The sequence below is a fragment of the Bos grunniens genome, chromosome 7 (assembly GCF_055505025.1).
Source record: "Bos grunniens cultivar Pamir isolate PY7600 chromosome 7, Bosgru_T2T1.0, whole genome shotgun sequence".
NCBI classification, from domain to species: domain Eukaryota; kingdom Metazoa; phylum Chordata; class Mammalia; order Artiodactyla; family Bovidae; genus Bos; species Bos grunniens.
In genome coordinates this window covers 12,782,356-12,801,321 of record NC_141171.1, presented here as the reverse complement: position 1 = coordinate 12,801,321, position 18,966 = coordinate 12,782,356, and the positions used below count along the sequence as shown (strand labels likewise).

At 50.8% G+C, this 18,966-nt stretch overlaps 2 protein-coding genes across 2 annotated transcripts; one reads left to right on the top strand and one right to left on the bottom strand.

Annotated features, from left to right (window-relative positions):
- The first annotated feature begins 88 nt into the window (after nucleotides 1–88).
- RNASEH2A (ribonuclease H2 subunit A) lies at nucleotides 89–4,122 on the top strand. Its single transcript, XM_086409049.1, has 8 exons — nucleotides 89–222; nucleotides 427–498; nucleotides 624–750; nucleotides 862–949; nucleotides 2,439–2,576; nucleotides 2,688–2,775; nucleotides 3,691–3,814; nucleotides 3,910–4,122. The coding sequence occupies exons 1-8, from the start codon at nucleotides 96–98 to the stop codon at nucleotides 4,043–4,045; spliced, it is 900 nt and encodes a 299-aa protein (XP_086265175.1). The 5' UTR covers nucleotides 89–95; the 3' UTR covers nucleotides 4,046–4,122.
- Nucleotides 4,123–12,577: 8,455 nt separating this feature from the next.
- RTBDN (retbindin) lies at nucleotides 12,578–18,825 on the bottom strand. Its single transcript, XM_086408985.1, has 7 exons — nucleotides 18,687–18,825; nucleotides 15,984–16,051; nucleotides 15,170–15,417; nucleotides 14,579–14,645; nucleotides 14,355–14,465; nucleotides 13,736–13,832; nucleotides 12,578–13,010 (listed from the first exon to the last, which is right to left on the bottom strand). Exons 3-7 carry the CDS (start codon nucleotides 15,336–15,338, stop codon nucleotides 12,783–12,785), a joined length of 672 nt encoding a protein of 223 aa, XP_086265111.1. The 5' UTR covers nucleotides 15,339–15,417; nucleotides 15,984–16,051; nucleotides 18,687–18,825; the 3' UTR covers nucleotides 12,578–12,782.
- Nucleotides 18,826–18,966: the final 141 nt, after the last annotated feature.

Genomic DNA, 18,966 nt, shown 5'->3' with positions numbered 1-18,966 from the left:
AGAGCTGGCACTGTTGCGGAGCCCGCGGAAAACGCGCGGGGAGACCTTTCTTTGCAGACTTCGCTACTACGGCTGGTGGCGGCGGCCGAGGCGGCATGGATCTCAGCGAGCTGGAAAGAGACAATACGGGCCGCTGTCGCCTGAGTTCGCCTGTGCCTCCTGTGTGCCTCAAAGAGCCCTGCGTCCTGGGCGTCGATGAAGCAGGCCGGGGCCCGGTGCTGGGTGCGCCCCCAGGGCCGGGTGGGTGAGGGGCATGATAAGGGCGATGCAAGTTGCAGTGGAACCGGAGCTGGGGTTGCACCAGACTCGAGGAGGAGGGTGATAGTGGTGATGGGGATGGCATTGGTGATGGCACCGAAAAAAAAAGGGTGATGATGGAATAGAGGTGGCGGCTTTCAAGGGCTCACTGGACTCCCTCTTCCCCAGGCCCCATGGTCTATGCTATCTGCTATTGTCCCCTGTCCCGCCTGGAGGATCTGGAGGCTCTGAAAGTGGCAGGTGAGCACTGGGGTGCGTCTAGGGAGGGGGTTCCTGGGCATGGGCACGGGTGGGTGCAGACTGGAGGGGGAAAGCAGGAACTGGGGGAACCAGCCCCTCCCCTTCTCTCCCAACCCTCCTCCCAGACTCAAAGACCCTGTCGGAGAGCGAGCGGGACAGGCTCTTTGCGAAAATGGAGGAGGACGGGGACTTTGTGGGCTGGGCACTGGACGTGCTGTCTCCAAACCTCATCTCTACCAGCATGCTTGGGCGGTGAGGGGTCCCGGAGGGTGGGGGAGCGGGTCGGGAGGAGGGGCAACCAGAGTGGGTTGGAAGGGATGGGTGGCTGGAACGAAGTTGACTGGGTTCTGTCCACCACCACAGGGTGAAATACAACCTGAACGCCCTCTCTCATGATACAGCCACTGGGCTAGTGCAGTTTGCGTTGGACCAGGGTGTGAACGTGGCCCAGGTGAGCTAACTGTTGGATTGCCCCCATCTGATCATCTCAGGATAAAATAGGAGTGTCGAAGTGCAGTGGATGACTCTGCATCAGACATACCTAGAATATCTCAGAAACGTGTGTTACTGCTGCTGATGTTCTACTGTTTTTATTTTATTGTATTGTCTTTTTTTTTGGCCACACTGCATGGCATGTAGGATCTTAGTTCCCCCACCAGGGATTGAACCCACACCCACCCCTGCATTGGAAGCATGGAGTCTTAACCACTGGACTACCAGGGAAGTTCCCCCAACTGTTTCTTCTACCCCAAATGTGTGCTCCACTGAGGACCATTGTGGAGCCCCCAGCCTCACCCCCATCTAATCTGTGTCTCTATCCTAACAGTTCAGTGTCTAGAACGAAACCCACATGTTTGCCTCCATCCTCCCCCAGCCCCCTCCCCTACTGCGTGCTCCCCACACAGCAGACAGTCGTTTATATTTTTGGAATGTAAATCTTGGCATTTAATTTTCTGAGCACCGTTGGAATTAAGAAAACTCACAGGCAAGTGAAGAAATGAGATTAAATCACCAGAGAGAAATAGAAGTTGGCATTGCAGCCAGTGCTCTGAGGCAAAGAACAGACTGTTTTGAGAGAATCAGAAGGGCAAGTACACTTGAGATAGGGAATGTAACAAGAGAGGCCTTGCTGAGGAGGTGGCTCAGGTCCAGGACTCTGTGCAGTGCCTTGGAGACAAACAAGGACCTTTGCCTATGCAAAGAATGTGGAGCTGCCTATGCAGTGCTGAAACAGACAAGGACCCTACCCTCAGGGGTTCATGATCAAGTCAGGGGAGACGGATGGGCAACTGGTAAGCAAATAATAAAGGTGGTTTTGAGAATAATAACAGCTATGGAGATCCCTTGTCCTGTTACTTTTCTGACCCCATTTCTGTTCCAGCCATGTATTCTCTACTGCTGTCCAGAGTTCTTGGCATGGTCCAGCCTCAGGACCTTTGCACTGGCTGTTCCCTCTGCCTAGAACACTCTTTCTCAGATCTCCCCATGGCTCATTCCCTCATTTCCTTCAGACCTTTATTCAGATGTCACCACCTCAGAGTGACTTTTCCTAAAATACCCCCGAACTATTGAAGATTATAACCTCTTCTCAATCTCCCCTATCCTTTATTATTTATCTTCTTTCTTGTCTGTGGTCCTCCAGAGTGTCTACTCTGGCATGTTCGCTGCTGTGTCTCCAACACCTAGAGCAGCCCGTGGCATGCAGGAGGTGCTCAGTAAACGTACAATGGATATAGTGTGATCAGGGAAAGCCTCTTTGGGAGGTGATGTTTGAGCTGAGACCCCTGAGAGAAGGATGCAGCCTGGGCCTGGTCATGAGCTGAGAGAAGAATATTTCAGGCAGTGGGAGCAGCAAATGCCAGGACCATGAAGCTGGGCCATTGGCACAGTTGTTTTTTCTGGGTGTTTGTTGACTGAGTACATTTCTCTCACCACGGCAGGTATTTGTGGACACCGTGGGGCTCCCAGAGACATACCAGGAACGATTGCAGCAGCGTTTCCCTGGCATTGAGGTGACAGTCAAGGCCAAGGCAGATGCCCTCTACCCTGTGGTCAGTGCTGCCAGTATCTGTGCCAAGGTTAGGCCCCCACTGGCCATGGCCAGCTCTCAGCATCCCCCTGGGCAAGGAGGCAGGCGTGGCTGCTTCACGGTGCCTGTGGGAGATCCCAAGCACCTGTTTTGCCCACAGGTGGCCCGAGACCAGGCTGTGAAGAACTGGAAGTTTGTGGAGAAACTGCAGGACCTGGACACTGATTATGGCTCGGGCTACCCTAATGGTGAGCAGATGGCAGCCACAGTAAACTAACAAGGCGGGCTTGGCGTGCTTCTGAGGTTTTCTAAGTTGTTCCTCTCAGCCTGCTCTGCAGCAGAAGAGGCTGAGGTAGCGCTGTATTCCAGCTGGCAGGCCCCTCTTCCCTTCTCCCTCCCTCCCTCCCTCCCTGCTGTCTCTCTGGAGCGCCAATGAAACACAGAGGCTCGTGGTGGACCTAAGGGGCGGAGTGAGGGGTACCAGCTCCTGTCCAGTGATCCCAGCTTGAATTCATTGTTTTTCTTCATTAGGAGGCTCAGTCTCCCTGTTTGTAAGGTGGAAATGACTGTGCCCTTCCCCAGTAAACTCTGCTGAAGATACATAAGGGCAGAGGCGATGATTCAGTGGCTGGGTACCAGGAACCCTTTGGCAGTTGGGTGGGGCAACCTAGCAAGTCTGGGATTGGACTTAGGTGAGGCCAAAGGGAGGAAAATCAAGTCTAGGCCAAACACAGTTTGGGTGGTGTTCATTGCTTACTGGGCACCTCGTATGTGCCTTGCAGAGCCAAGCCCTGGGGATTTAGCCATGAGCAAGACAAGCAGGGACCTCCCTGTGCCCACTGAGTTGGTGGTTGCATGGGAAATGGGTGTTAACCTAGTGGCCCACAAAGGCTGGTTCAGTGCCTGTTGTCTTTGGGGAGGTAAGCGAGATGGCCCAGAGGCAGTCTCCCTGCACTTCACCTTGAGCACCTCCTCTCAGGCAGAGGGTCAGTGGGAACAGCCTGTGCAAGGGTCCCTAGACAGGAAGATGTCTCAGACAGTGATGGGTTCCTTGGATACTCAAGAAGAGGCCTGAGATGAGGTGGTGGGCCCTCAGATGCCAAGCTGAGAAGCTGGGACATCACGGCAGGGCTCTCCCACTGTCCACCCTACCCTGCCCCCAGATCCCAAGACGAAAGCCTGGTTGAGGAAGCACGTGGACCCTGTGTTCGGCTTCCCCCAGTTTGTCCGCTTCAGCTGGCGCACAGCCCAGAGCATCCTGGAGAGTGAGGCGGAAGACGTGAAGTGGTAGGTGTCTGGAAGCAAGGGTGAGAGGCCAGGGCGCCGCCCTGCCTGGGAGGACCAATCCCCCAGAAGTTGGAGTCACCACCTCTCTCCCACAGGGAGGACTCAGAGACTGGGGATCCGAAGGGACCTGGGAAGATCAAGTCCTACTTCAGTGAAAGCCCCCAAACCTGCCTCCGCCTCCCCCATCGGTACTTCCAGGAGCGGGGCCTGGAGTCAGCCACTGTCCTCTAGGATCCAGCCTGGACCCCGTTTACCTGCTCCCCAACACCCATCCCCCCTCAGTTCGTGATTAAAATTCTTGAAGGAAAGCTAAGTGTGGGGATTCTACTTTGGGATAGAAGTATGTTCCATGTGCATCTGGACCCAGTCACTAACTTCTGGAACCTAAACAGGATGGGTATTGGTTGATTTAATTTGATTTTTTAAATGCCTAGTAGATTTGTTTGATGCAGAATTAGGAACCAGTATGCTGAGCAGCTAAGGGCTTCACAGGTGGCACTAGTAGTAAAGAACCCACCGGCCGATGAAGACGACATAAGAGACATGGATTGATTCCTGGGTTGGGAAGGTCCCCTGGAAGAGGGTATGGCAACCCATTCCAGGGTTCTTGCCTGGAGAATCCCGTAGACAGAGGAGCCTGGTGGGCTACAGTCTATAAGGTCACAAGGAGTTGGACACACCTGAAGTGACTGAGGGTCCCACCACATACCACACTGAGAAGCTCCCCTTCCATACTACCCCCCAGCACCCTAGTCGACTTAATGGGGTGTCTCAGTCCTTTGTGGCCTGTTGTAACAAAATACCACAGGCTGGGCGCTCTATAAACAATAGCTACTTATATTTAACAGTTCTGGAGGCCGGAAGTCCAAGATCAGGGTACCAAGCCAGGTGGCTTTGGGGAAGGCCCTCATCCAGATCACAGACTGCCATCTCCCTGGGTTCTCACGTGAAGGGGTGAGGAATCTCTGCAGGGTCCCTTTTATGAGGGCACTAATCCCACCCATGAGAGAGCTCCACCCATGTGACCTTGTCCCCTCCCAAGGTGTAAGGTGTCCTCCTTACACCTAAGACCATCTTTGGGGGTTAGGATTTAAGCCTGAGTTTTTTGGGGGCTGTACAAACATTCGGACCATAGCAGGTGCCTCTTAGGCCCTTCTGGAGATACCCTGGCATGATACAGGTATATACACAGATACATTGTAACTGAGGTTCTGTTTTTTAAACAAATGAAAACAAAGTATATCTTAGATAGTCTGCATAGCTGTTTTTAAAATAAATTGTCTATTATTTATGTTTCGGCTGCAGCTGGGTCTTCCTTACTATGCTTTTCTCTAGTTGGGGCAATCAGAGGGTGCTCTCTAGTTGCGGCGCTTGGGCTTCTCACTGCAGTGACTTCTGCTGTGGAGCGCGGACTCTAGGACACGTAGACTTCGGTAGTTGCAGCTCTCGGGCCCAGTTGCCCTGTGGCATGTGGAATCTTCACACACCAGGGATTGACCCATGTCCCCCACATTGGCAGCTGAATCCTTAACCAGTGGACGACCAGGGAAGTTCAGGCATAGCTCTTTTTACCACATATATCTTAGGATAGTTCAAATACGTGTCCAGAAGCCTTCCTTGTTCTGATAACGGCTACAGATTCCTCTGTGGCGTGACTGTCCTGTTTAACACCTTGACTAGACCTTGAGCTGTGCCCCAGCTTTCTGTTTAATTGTACAGCAGGGAATGACAGGTTTGCCATCATTTTCTCACACTGTTGTGTCTGTAAAAACAAAGTTCTAGGGGTAGGTTTCCTGGGTTAAAGGGACTATCTAATTTGAAGAGATATATCCAGATTCCCTCTGTGAAGGCTTGTGCTCAGTGGCACTCCCACAAACAATGTAAGTGAGCATTAGTTTCCTTCACAGCCGCGCCAGCACCAGGACAAGTTTATCTCACTCCATGAGAAATTTGGAAGTCAGGAGCTCAACATTAAATCCTATCTTTGTTTTTTCTGTTTTTTTTTTTTTTAAATATCTTGTTGCATCAGGTCCTAGTTGTGACACGTGGGGTCTTTCATTGAGGCCCATAGGCTTCTCCCACTGTGGCACAAGGGCTCAGTAGCTGCAGTGTGCAGGCCTAGAGTGCAGTATGTGGGATCCTAGTTCCTGACCAGGAATCGAACCCATGTGCCTTGCATTTGAAGGCAGGTTTCTGACCAGTGGACCACCAGGGAAGTTGCAAAGATATTGTTCTTTTAGTCCATCTTCTATTTTGCCAATTTAGGCAGGTTTTGCCTCTCATGATCCCAGGATGGCTGCCACAGCTCAAGATACCACATCCCAACCTTCAAAGGCCTCATCTACAAGCAGCCACCTTTTCTCTTCCTGGCTGAAAGTAGGACACGTCTGTGCCTGAAGCAATCTGTTGCAAGGGGAATGGAATATCTGGGGTAAAGGATTAAATACTGATACCTTATCTGCCCCTTCCCCCAACTCTTGATCACCAGACACACACCTTGACTCGAACAGTAGGATTTTATTTCACCCTCTTTTTTCTTTTTTAATTTTGCCTTTTTGGGTTTGTTTGGTTTTTTTTTTTTTTTTTTTTTTAGCTGCATGGCTTGTGGGATCTCAGTCCCCTGACCAGCGATTGAACCCAAGCCACAGCAGTGCAGGCACCGAGTCCCAACCACTAGACCACCAGGGAACTCCTGACCAGTGAGATTTTAGAAGAAAAGGAGAGAATATTTGGCTGTGCCAATTCTGTGTTGCAGCGTGTGGGATCTTTTTTTGGGAGGGCTGTGCTGGATCTGACAGCACATGGACTTCTCTAGTTGTGCATGGGCTTAGTTACCCCATGGCCTGTGGAATCTTAGTTCCCCCTGGTCGGGGAACTGAGACCCCACAAGCCATGACCAGGCATCGAACTCACATTCCCTGCATTGGAAGGTGGATTCTTAACCACTAGACCTCCAGGGAAGTCCCAGCATGTAGGATCTTTAGTCCCAGCATGAGAACTCTTGATTGTGATATGTGGGATCTAGTTCCCTGACCAGGGATCATACCCGGACCTCCTGCATTGGGAGTGTGGAGTCTTAGCCAGTGGACCACCAGCCAAGTCCCAGCTCTTCACTTTTTAGTAAATGCTCTAATGGCAAAAAAAAAAAAAATTCAGGGCATTGTGGGAGTATTATTCATGGAGTGTGTATTATTAGTCAGCCAAGGCTGCCATAGGAAAGTATCTTACACTGGGACACTTAACCAACAGAAATTAATTTTCTCACAGTCCTGGAGGCAGAATCCAGGATGAAAGTATCGGCAGGGTTGACTTCTTCTGAGGTCTCTCTCCTTGAGTTGTAGATGGCCATCTTCTTCCCTGTCATCCCCTCCCTCTGTATGTGTCCTAATCTCTACTTATAAGGATTCCAGTCATATGAGATTAGGGCCCACTCATAGGACTTCAGTTTACCTTAACTGTCTCTTTTTTAAAAAAAATTTATTTGTTGGTTTATTTTATTTTTGGCTGCACTGTGTCTGCCGCTGCACAGGAGAGCTAGTGTGCAGATTCTCTTGGTGCAGAGCATGGGCTCTGGGACATGCGAGCTTCAGCAGTTGTGGCTCGAGGGTGCTGGAGCACTGGCTCAGTAGTTATGTTGCAGGGGCTTAGTTGCCTCATGGTGTGTGGGATCTTCCCAAAGCAGGGATTGAACCTGTGTCCCCTGCATTGGCAGGTGGACTCTTAACCACTGGACCCTTCCACTGGCAGGGAAGCCCCTTAACTGCCTCTTTTAAGGTTTATCTATAAACATATTTACATTCTGAGGTACCAAGTCTTAGGGCTTCAGCATGACTTTTGGGGGTAGATGGGTGCAATTCAGCTCTTCAGAGAATACCCCTGCACTCTGTGAGTCCTGTGCTGGACATGGGGAAGCCAGGGCTGACCAGTCAAGGTCAGAAGCCTCCACTGAGGATCTGAGAGCTCCCGGAGTGCACATGGGGAGGCCAGCTCCTGCCTAGAGCCTGAAGACCCAACTGGCTGAGATCTGAAGTGTGAGGGGGATGAAACAGATAACAGAAGGGTAAAAGTGGTTCTGGGCTTCTCTGGTGGCGCAGGTGGTAAAGAATCCACCCGCAATGCAGGAGACCTGGATTCGATCCCTGGGTCGGGAAGATCCCCTGGAGAAGGGAGTGGCAACCCACTCCAGTATTCTTGCCTGGAGAATCCTATGAACAGAGGAGCCTGGTGGGCTACAGTCCACGGGGTCACAAAGAGTCGGACCCAACTGAATGACTAAGCACACATGTGTGCAAAGGTTGTTCAGGGCAGTGGGAATGGCAAGTGCAGAGACCTGAGATGAGAGGACAAGAAGGCCCCAGAGTAGAGGTGATGAGGCCAGACCTTGGGAAGAGCCGTGACCACCCTGTTTTTCTGCCTAAAGACATCTTTCTATTTACTCCTCTGCCTGTGGCTATCACTATTGTTGCAAAATGTAAAACCTGATTCCATTTGTGTGTGTGTGTGTGTGTTTTAATTCACCTGCAAGGCTTGTGGGATTTTAGTTCCCTGACCAAGGATCAAACCCACACCCTCTGCAGTGGAAGCACAGGATCTTAACCACTGGACCACCAGGGAAGTCCCAACCTGATTCCATTTGTAATTCTGCCCTTTTCTATGCCATAAATGTTGAGTATCTCAGACTTGCCTCCTTCCCTCTCAGAATTATTAGAAGTACAGTTCATCTTGAAATCATTGGACCTCTGACGGCTTCCCTGATAGCTCAATTGGTAAAGAATCCGCCTGCAATGCAGGAGCCCACGGTTCAATTCCTGGATCGGGAAGATCCCCTGGAGAAGGGATAGGCTACCCACTCCAGTATTCTTGGGCTTCTCTTGTGGCTCAGCTGGTGAAGAATCCACCTGCAATGAGGGAGACCTGGGTTCGATCCCTGGGTTGGGAAGATCCCCTGGAGAAGGGAATGGCTACCCAACTCCAGTATTCTGGCCTGGAGAATTCCATGGACTCGCAAAGACTTCCCTGGTGGCTCAGATGGTAAAGCATCTGTCTACAATGTGGGAGACCCGGGTTCGATCCCTGGGTCGGGAAGATCCACTGGAGAAGGAAATGACAATCCATTCCAATACTATTGCCTGGAAAATCCCATGGATGGAGGAGCCTGGTAGGCTAGAGTCCATGGGATCACAAAGAGTCGGACACGACTGAGCGACTTCACTTAAGAAGGAGAAACTGTTACCCTTTTTCCTCCCAGCTGGTGACAAGCAGAAACTAGGGGTTACTGTCAAGCTGTAACTCACAAATATTTCTTCTACAAAAGTCTAGTAGGACTTCCCTGGTGATCCAGGGGATAAGACTCCACGCTACCAATGCAGGGAGCTTGGGTTTGATCCCTGATCACGGGAACTAAGATCCCACATGCTGCAAGTGAGACCCTTGCATCACAACTGAGTCCGTGAGTTCCAGAGCCCATGCACCATAACTTAAGAAGCCTGTGTCCCACGAGGAAGGCCAGCAGCATCAAGTTCACCAGGCAGTTATAAATGTGGAGTCCAGCTGTTTGGAACTGAGGCAACCTTCCTAAGACCGTGATAGAGAACCAGGAGAATCACAAAGAAGATGGAATTGGGTGGAAAATAAAGAATAAATATGTGAGTGAAAAAAAAAAAAAAAAGAAATGTGGAGTTCAGGTTCCCACATCAGACCTGCCTAAGATCCCCAAGGTTTTATTTAAACTGAAGTTGACAACAACATTTGGTTCTTGAAAGTTTCAGATGGTCGCTCCCACATTCCTCAGTACAGCCTTGTGGGTTTTTCCTCTGATTCCCTCTCATTCATCCCCTTCTGCCCATTTTTCAGTTCCTGTCCCAAGGTCCTCCAATCTCACCCTCCCCCTGGCTTGCTTGCTGGTGGCCTGCAAGAGTGTCAGTCAGATGGATCATCCCCCCACACACACACACCCACTTAAACCTTCTGCGGCTCTCACACCCCTCATTAACTCGTCCAAGTGCCTTTGCCTAGCATTCGGGGCCTTCCATGTTCTGACCCCAATGTCCATGCTCTGTTCCAGGCTTTCTGAGCAGCTGGGAGTTCCCAGAACCTGAAACCCTCAGGCCTCCTTGAAATGCTCTTCCCCATGGCCTGGCTGGCATTCCTTCAAAGGTTTACCTCATTCCTCTTCCTTAAATGCCTGTTTCTTTTCTTTGTCACAATAGCATTATATATAAAACATCAGCAACAACAGTGATTATGGATGATGTCTACATTTATTGAGTGTTAATGACATGCCAGGTATTTTCTAAGCATTTTATTTAACATCCCTACCATTAGGAGTGTAGAACACCTCCCTTTTAAATAAGAGCTGTCTTTAGTGACTCAGTGAATAGAAAGCAGAGGTGACACTGTGTGACTTTTTTTTTTTTTTGTCACACTGCATGGCTTCTGGGATCTTAGTTCCCTGACCAGGGGTCAAACCCAGGCCCTGGCAGTAAAAGTGCTGAGTCCTAACCACTGGACAGCTAGGGAATTCCAACACTGACTTCTACAACTTGCTAATCAAAAGTGAGACAACTTCCACATTCCACCTGACTCTCTTTCTTGGGACACGTACCTGTAGAACCCAATGGCTTGTTATGAGGAAGCCCAAGCCACTGGGATGGACCGTGTGTAGTTATTCTGGCTAACAGCCCCAGCTGAGGTTCAAGGCAAGGGTCAGTACCAACCACCAGATGTGTGAATGTGATTCCAGTCCCATCCACGATCTGAAGTTGAATAGAAAGCCACCCAGCTGAGCCCAGGGAAAGTCCAGAACCATGAAAGATAATAATGGTTGTTTTACACCACTAAGTTTGGAGTTATTTGTTACACAGTATTGCTTACCATAACAACTTGTATTAACTCATTCAGTTCTCCCAGTAACCCTATTAGAGGAACAATTATGATCCCCGTTTTACAGATGAAGAAACTGAAGCTCATAAATAATGCTCAATAGCCCAAAGTTACAGAATGAGTAAATGGTAGAACTGAGGTTTGAACCCAGGTGGATATACTACAGAGTCAAGGTCATAGCCACCATTCTTTGTGGTCAATATACTCCCTGACCAGCACTCCTTCCCCTTCTCCTGGTTCCAACCCATAAATTTCTTTTGAGGGGAGGCAACCCATCCATCAGTTCATGTGGCTCAGATGGAACTCATCTCACCATGGACTTTAGGTACAAACAAAACCTAGGTCAGGCCAGTGAGAGCACAGCATCTCTCCTGACACAATTATTGACTTTAGTGATGGGCTTATGAGGAGATTGGACCAATGAGAGCCAGCCCTGGAACCTTTGTTGGTTTTACAGAGAAATAGGCCCATTTTTTTTTTACTAAAATCACGGAGTTGCTTGTCCGTCTTTGCTAATGTGAGGAGATCCTGTCTCAGAGGACAGCCAAGAGAAAAAAAAAAAACAACAGATTCCTAACATCATTTAAGAACCCAGATACAGCCATTCCTGAAACTTATCACTGTCTTGGCTAAAGGCTTTGATTTTTGTTTTGTTTTTGGCCGTGCCTCAGGATCTTAGTTCCCCAATCGGATCAAACCTGTGCCTTCAATACAGCAGAGGTGCAGAGTCTTAACCACTGGATGGCCAGGGAAGTCCCTAAAGGCACTTTGAACTGAGTTTGTCTCTGGCATCTGAAAGATGCTAATCTGCTACTCTCTCAGTAGGACACTTTGCTTCTTATGCTATTTCATCTTCCTTGAGGGCAAGGAATGGGCCTGATATATCTTAGCACAGGGCCTGGACACACGAGGCATCCACCAATCTGTGCTATTGAACACAAATAAAAGAGATATCCTAAAGGGATATCAATCCTAAAGGAAATCAACCCTGAATATTCATTGGAAGAACTGAAACTGAAGCTCCAATACTTTGTTCACCTGATGCAAAGACTCAGTGGAGAAGACGATGATAGTGGGAAAGACAAGACAAAAGGAGAAGGGGGCGGCAGAGGATGAGATGGTTACATAGCATCACTCACTCCATGGACATGAATCTGAGCAAACTCTGGGAGATAGAACCTTGGAGCCTGGCAACCTACAGTCCACAGGGTCGAAAAGTGTCGGATCTGAACAGGATCCTGGTGACTGAACAGCAACAAAAGGGATATTGCCCCTATTTTCCAGGTGAGGAAACTATCTCTCCTGTGGATAACGAGGAGGATTAAAGACTAATGCTTACAACCCAAATCCCAAGTCTTGAGTCCAGTCCTTTGCTTTAGGTCCAGGAATTGCATTTATTTTGGCTGAACCTCGAAGCGTGCAGTTCCCGGACCAGGGGTGGAGCCCTGCAATGGAAACTCAAGAGTCTTAACGACTGGACCACCAGAGAAGTCCCCAGGAATGGCATTTGGGAGAAATGGAGGAAGGAAAGGAGACACCTCTTGGGCTTCTTAATCAGAGGTAAATGCCATAAAAGGGTGTCTGGAGCTCTGTACAAATGAAGAAGCTTGGTGGGACTGGTGGCGCCCTGTGGGTGAGCACACCTCTTCTTGTCAGTCCTTCTTCTGGACCCCTCCCCATTTCTGGCATCCGAGATATTCCAAGTTGTGCGATGCTCTAGGGTATAGACCAGCCCTCATTTACATGCTCGCACGAATCAGTCGCTCTAGCTTTAGGACCTGCGGATTCAAGAGACGCTTTCTGGCAACTATCCTTTCCACCCATTTCCCCCAAGAAGCAGCCACATCACGTGCTCTAACTGCAAAGTTTATTTAGGGGGTAGTGGGAAAAAATGAGCTATTAATACACGTGGGTTATTTCTCAAATAATCTGGGGAGGGGCGAGTCTTTGGGGACCTAGGGAGGAAGGATGGGACTCTGGAAACTAGAAGGCAGAGAGGGACAAGAATGGGACGCTGGCTGTCTTGAGGGGCGGGGTCGGGGGTGGGGGAGAGGAAGCGTATCTTCCATTTAGGGCCGGGCGCCCCCTAGGGGCCGCTGCCACTTCCACTGCCACTCCCGCTGCTCGCGGAGTCCAGGATCCCGGTGCGAGAGCGGCGGGAGCGCGGGAAAACGGTTCCCCGGGACCTTCGTGCACGTCTGGGACGCGGCAACATCGAGACGGAAATGTTGAGGCAGTGACCAGAGCCGGGATCCGCCACTGGTAGCGCGTCGCCCAGAAGCGAGCGGCAAAGCTCCGCTCCGTCTGCAAAAGTCTGGGGCGAAGGAGTGGACTCAGGACCTGAGTGGGTGGAGTCTAGAGACCCAGGGGGCTGTGGCGAGATCTTAGGGCAGGCTATTCTCACTTCTGGGTCCTCCCGAGAGTCTAGGGGGCAGGACCATAGTGGGGGTGAGGCCATGGGGAGGGCGAGCTCGTAACGGGGGTCTCAGGGGGCTCCGGCGCGGGGAGAACCAGATTAAGACTGAGGCCTTGGGGAAGGAGACTCCGATTTCTGGGCCTTCCCCTGGACTGTGGATGGGCCTAGAGCAGAGACCATCCTTTGTGTGTTTGTGTGTGTGTGCGTTAGTCGCTTAGTCGTGTCCGACTCTTTGTGACCCCTCGGACTGTGATCTGCCAGGCTCCTGTATCTCATGGAATACTCCAGGCAAGAATACTAGAGTGGGTTGCCATTCCCTTCTTCAGGGGATCTTCCCAACCCAGGGATCGAACCCAGGTATCCGATATTGACAGGCAGATTCTTTACCATCTGAGCCACAAGATAAGCAGAGGTTAGGGAGAGGGCAAATCTGTACTCAGTGGACCTTAGGAATGCTATAGATATATCCTGCTATGGAGATTGGGCTGTGGAAGGGGAAAGGGTGGGAGTAGGGGGTTTCGGTGTGCCATGCCAGTCCAGACTCTGGGACCTAGACGTGTTAACCCTGGACACAGTAAAGGTAGGTGTCAGTCTCTTCCCTGGTTCCTCTGCCCCATGCTCACCTGCCTGTAAGTAGTGCAGCCAGGCTCGCAGCCCCTCTTTTCTAGGAGTGGGAGCCAAGTCGGGCTGCAGATGACATCACTTTCGCAAGTGGCAAACCTGGGAATGGTGTGTGTAGAGAAGAAGGTGGAGAAAGGCTAGTAGGATTCCTGCTCTCCAAGGCTTTGCCCCATATGTCTCTTACCAGATCCAGGCCCCGCCTCTTAGAACCACGCTCCTACAAAAACCATTCCCTAGATTTTAACCCACCCCATATTCTCTGCATTTACCCAGGACTCTGTCACTTGAGAACTCATTCTTGCCGGCCTCAGACTATCTGTTCCAGGCCAGTCACCCTTTTAGCTCCTCTTCTCAATCAAGAGACCCTACCCTTAAAAAAAAAAAAAAAAAAAGCCAGCTCCACGGAAGGCTACTCCTCCGTACTGCCAATCATAGAAGCCAGGGTTTCCACAAGCTCTGCCGCTTTCTACCTAGCCTCTAAACACAATGCCTCGTCCTTTAGATTTAGAGGCTTGGGACTCAGGCCACTCCCCTTCAGGTGCCCGAAGGATCAAGGGGCAGATACCTCGTTCGGCCCCGCCCAAACTATAGGCCACGCCCCTCAGACACCGCCTCTCCTACCAGGCATCGCAGAGCTCAGAGCACAGCGGCTGCGTCTGGCGTACCCCCAAGAGCACCAGGTGGAAACGACTGCGAAGGGCAGCCTGGAGGTGTACCAGGAAGGATTCGCACCTGGACATCGAGAGAGACAGGACGGATAGGTCAGGATGCTCAAGGGCTTTGGCCCCTAGTTGGGGCAACTGGAGCAAAGAACCCAGAGACACGCCCGAGGTGGGTGTACTCACCTGGGGCTCAGCTCCCCACAGCGCACTGGGACGAGCCCAGAGTCCGATGCCTCTGGTGGGTTCATCTCTGAGGGAAAAGAGGGCCACAGAGAAAGGGACTCCAGTGAGTTCCAGTCTTGTGTCCTCAGGTAGAGCTGAGGAACCAAGGCTTGGGGTCCCTCTGAACTGGGAAATCCTAACTATGTAAGTCCTCCCAAACATAAAAATTAAAGACACTTCACTTGGGATGTAAATGTAGCTTCAATTAGTAATAACCACAAATCAAAATCAACTTGTCATTTATTACATTCCTGGCAGCGATGTAAGTTCTCATATGGTTACATATACTCCTTTACAGCAGCCCTATGAGGTAGATCTGTTATTTCTCCTCCTTTCTTATTGGTCCATATGAGGCTCAGAAAGGTTGAGTGACTCGCCCAGGGTCACACAGCTATGAAGAGGCATTTGGGATTTGAATCTAGGCAATTCGTGCTCTTTAATCACCACTAGACCCAGTCACCCTAAATCCCTCTGGTAAGGAAATTCTGGCATTGTTGTGGTTGAGTTGAGGTTTCTAGATGTTAGAGCTTAGGCATAATCTGGAATGCTTACCTTCCAGGTGCAGTTGGTCTGTGCCCAGATTGGTCGCCAGCCTATAGTGTCTCTGTGATCTAGCTGGGAGTGGGTGGCTCCCTCCACAAGCCCCCAACAGCATCCATGCCAGGGTCAGTTGCAGGGCCCAGGCCAAGGCCCTGGGTCGAGTGCGACCCCTGCAGGCCATGTCCTCCTGAGATGAGAGGTAGCTGGGATGCAGGGTGAGGTTCAGTTGTCCCTTTCTGGTAGCTCAGGGTGGCACTGTCCTGATGCATAGCCAGGAGACAATGCCAGGCAGACAAAAGAATGGGCAGCTGATGAGGAAGCAATAGCCAAACACTCTCAATTCCCCCGGGGCCACCAAGGCCTGCCTCTGACCCAGGAGCCCCCCATGGGAGGCTCATGTCCCGTCCATCCCTTCAGGTGCAAATGACCTCACTCCTGTTTGACCATGGTTCCCCATCTCCCTCCCCTGAAACAATCTCCTACAGGACCCCAGGCAACCTCCTCCATCCTCTAAGGGGACCTCCCGGATTTTCCAGTCCCCTCTTCTGTCCAGTAATTCCATCCTGTCCTCTGCCCAGTCTCCTCCCTCCTTCCCGCTTGATCCCTGCTGGCCCCTTTCATGGTCACCTTCTCTCTCTCGGCCTACAATCGGCTTAGGAACTGACACCCAGGGCTAGACCTTTGGAGCCAACCTTGACTGTGGCAGGACTCGGGTCCTGCCCCTAGGATCCAAAGTCCCCAGGGCAGGGGAAACTGGGGGTCTGTGAAGTCAAGGCAATTCTTTCCCCCTCTCTTCTTCCTCTGGCCACTTCTGGCCACCTCTCACCTGTTAGTTGAACTGCAGTCTAGGCGGCTGCTGAGACACCTCAGGCTCAAATCCAGACACACCAACAGCTGAAAGGGGCGTGGTTTGATGCAGGGGAGTGGTTTTCCCTAGCCCCTCCCTCTGCTCCAGGTGACCAAAGACCAAAGGATCAGGGGCTGGTGTGTATATATCCTTGTGTTTGTCTTTATGTAGAGCTTGTGACTTAAACTCTGTATGTGTGAAGAGTGTGTGTGTTTTGGATGAGTGTGTGTGTGTGTGTGTGTGTGTGTGTGTGTGTGTACTGAGGGTTTATATGTGTTTGTTGTGTGAGGGTATGTTTATGCAAATCTCTTGGATTTGTGTGCATATGTGTGTGTGTATGTTCAAAATCTGGGTAAGGAGGTCTGTAAATGTTCCAAGCCTAGTGTGTCCAGTTGAGTAAGAGTCAGATAATAAATGCTGGGGAGAGGGATGTAGGATGAGGGTAGGTATCCTGCAGAAATACTGTGAATAGGTTGGTGGATAAAATTGTTGACTATGAATGTTGACAATGAGTGAATATAGAGGTACCATGTGTGGAGACAGTGTGTGTCTCTCTCTAAAATGTGTGTGTGCATGCCCCCTCTGAAGTTTCTGTGAATTTTTGTCCCCTGCAAACATCCCCTCAATTCATTCAACAAACATTTATTGAGCACTTATGGCATACCAGCTTCTGGGGATGCAATGTTTTGACTAAGACATGAAAATCTCAATCCTCGTAGAGCTGACAGTTTACTGGCAGTGTCCAATAAGTAAAACAGCCCTCCAAAATAAACTAAAACTAAAAGAAAGAAAGAAAAACAACCTTCCAGTGAGTGTATGAGTATGTGGATGTGTGTCCATGTTTTGTACTGGGAGGATAATGTGTCTGTATTTTGCATACTGTATTTTGTGTGCAGCTGAGCTTCCCTTGGTTTGGATTATGGTTGTGTGTATGCCTGCATATGCTTGTGTTTGTATGTGTTGTGTGTGCCTGCATTGCTGAGTGTGTGTATGTCTGTGTTTTCTAAGTATGTGTTTGGATGTATGTTTGCAGAATGTCAGTTTGTGTGTATATGTGTTTCTGTGTTTGCTTCGTATGTGTTTGTATGTGTGTGTATTTGCAGAATGTATGTTTTGTGGAGTGTTTCCAGAATGTGTTAATAGGTCTATGCGAGTCTGTTTGTTGAGCATGTGTTCGTATGTTTATGTTCATGTGTAAGTTTGCAGTGTGTGTGTGTGTGTGTGTGTGTGTGTGTGTGTGCCTGTGCTCGTAGAGTGTGCATGTGTTTTCGAGACCAATGACCACTACCACAATCTCTCTCCCTCTCGTCTCAGACTAGTGCAGAGTTATTGTCTGTATCTTTTACGGATGTACTCCCAAAATCCAAACCACTTCTTTGCACACAGTAGGTGCTCAATACCTGTTGAATAAATGAATCAAGAGGCACTGTCTCCTGGCCGCTGCATGGGTACACGCTGTTGGCTTCAGCAACCAGTATCCGGTGGACCTAGCCCTCACCCGCTCCATCTTGGGGTAGTCCAGGGTGTTCGTGGGTCATATCTGTCCATTTTCTAGGCTGTGACTCCCGATAACCCTTCCTTTCCCCTGACCTTCGCCCCCAACCCTGCGCTCATATTTCAGCACGACGGACAGAAGTGCTTCAGATCAGCACCACGGAGAGTTCCCTAGGCTGCAGGCTGAATCGGGGGCAAGAGAAATGTCCCGACGTTGGACAGAGAAGTGCGAGGAACAAACTCGACGGGATGGCAACACAAACATGCCGACAGAGACAGAGAGAAACAGATCAAGACAACTCAGGCAAAGGCGCAGAGATGAGTAGAAAAGCGCCTGGGGAACACCAAGAAGTAGACTTCGAATTAGCTCACTTTGACTGTCAGAGGTCGCTCCGGCCCAGTGACCGCGCCCTCCAGGGCCTTCGAGAAAGTTATGGGCTGAGACCCTTGGGAAGCCGCCACCCCGCCATGCCCCCCCAATGTCAACGTTGGGGTGGGGGCTTCCACTCCAACTCTGGGAAGCATTGTTGGCTTGGCCTCAGCAGTAGTAACACTGCGGGGGAGTGGTGAAAATCGCTCCCGCTGCCCCCTCTCCCCATCCACCAGCTAATCGTTCCTATAAATACAGCCCAGCCTAGCCTGGCTTCTTAATCCTAAGGATGAGGGAGGGGATCGCTGGGGGAGGGGGTGGCAGGGTTCCCCGTGGAGTCTCTGCTTGGGAAGGGGGTTCATATATGTCTGTAAGTGTTTTTCTGAGGGGGGATCTCCTGTGAGGACGGGTCTCCTCAGTGCAGATACACTCTGTAAGAGACTGTCCTTGGGATATGAAGTCTCGTGGATGGGGGCAATTTCTCATAGAGACTATGGCTTTTATGGGGTCATTCATTGAGGGTACCCTCACCAGGCTCCCCAAGTGAAATAACTTGGCGCGGGTCCTTCTCTACGGAAATGTCTCTTCTTTGGAGGGTGGGCTTTTGAAAGGAAGTGTCACCTCTCAGAGACCATCTGTTTCAGAAATGATTGTCAGGGTGAAAGGAGTTCCTGATTGGAGAGGACCTCCCTGCGGGGACTACCTCCCCGTGGGAATGTCTCTCTGAGGGGATCACTGCAGGGAGGGAGTTGTCTGCATAGGGAATGTATCTTAGTGAGCTTGTCTCCCTTGGGGTGTTTCTTGCTTTGGGCGCTTACCCACGAGCACGTCTCTCCCCTGGCATGTCTTTCCTTACGGGGGTCTCACGGTAGCTTGACTTCACTGGGGGCATCTGGAGGCTCCTCCCCCACGCTTACCCCCTTTCCCCCATCGCGGGCAGCCTCGGCCAAGGCCGGGCTCGGGCGCCCAGACGCAGTGACGGTGCCGGGTCCGCCCCACTTTGCTCCGCCCCCGCCACCTCCCTCCGGTTCTCCCCCCCCGCCATTCCCCCCACCCCCCCCGCCCCAGCCGCCGCCGCCGCGGTCCCCGCGGCTTCTC

What these genes read in the sequence shown, in the direction of transcription:
- RNASEH2A (XM_086409049.1), top strand. Translation starts at nt 96, where the DNA reads ATGGATCTCAGCGAGCTGGAAAGAGACAATACGGGCCGCTGTCGCCTG. An exon ending in TCTACCAGCATGCTTGGGCG is followed by an intron (nt 751 to 861) that starts GTGAGGGGTCCC and finishes CCACCACCACAG; the next exon opens with GGTGAAATACAACCTGAACG. An exon ending in AGGGTGTGAACGTGGCCCAG is followed by an intron (nt 950 to 2,438) that starts GTGAGCTAACTG and finishes TCACCACGGCAG; the next exon opens with GTATTTGTGGACACCGTGGG.
- RTBDN (XM_086408985.1), bottom strand. Translation starts at nt 15,338, where the DNA reads ATGGCCTGCAGGGGTCGCACTCGACCCAGGGCCTTGGCCTGGGCCCTG. An exon ending in TGTGGGGAGCTGAGCCCCAG is followed by an intron (nt 14,466 to 14,578) that starts GTGAGTACACCC and finishes CTCGATGTCCAG; the next exon opens with GTGCGAATCCTTCCTGGTAC. An exon ending in GCTGCACTACTTACAGGCAG is followed by an intron (nt 13,011 to 13,735) that starts GTGAGCATGGGG and finishes CCTTCGCCCCAG; the next exon opens with ACTTTTGCAGACGGAGCGGA.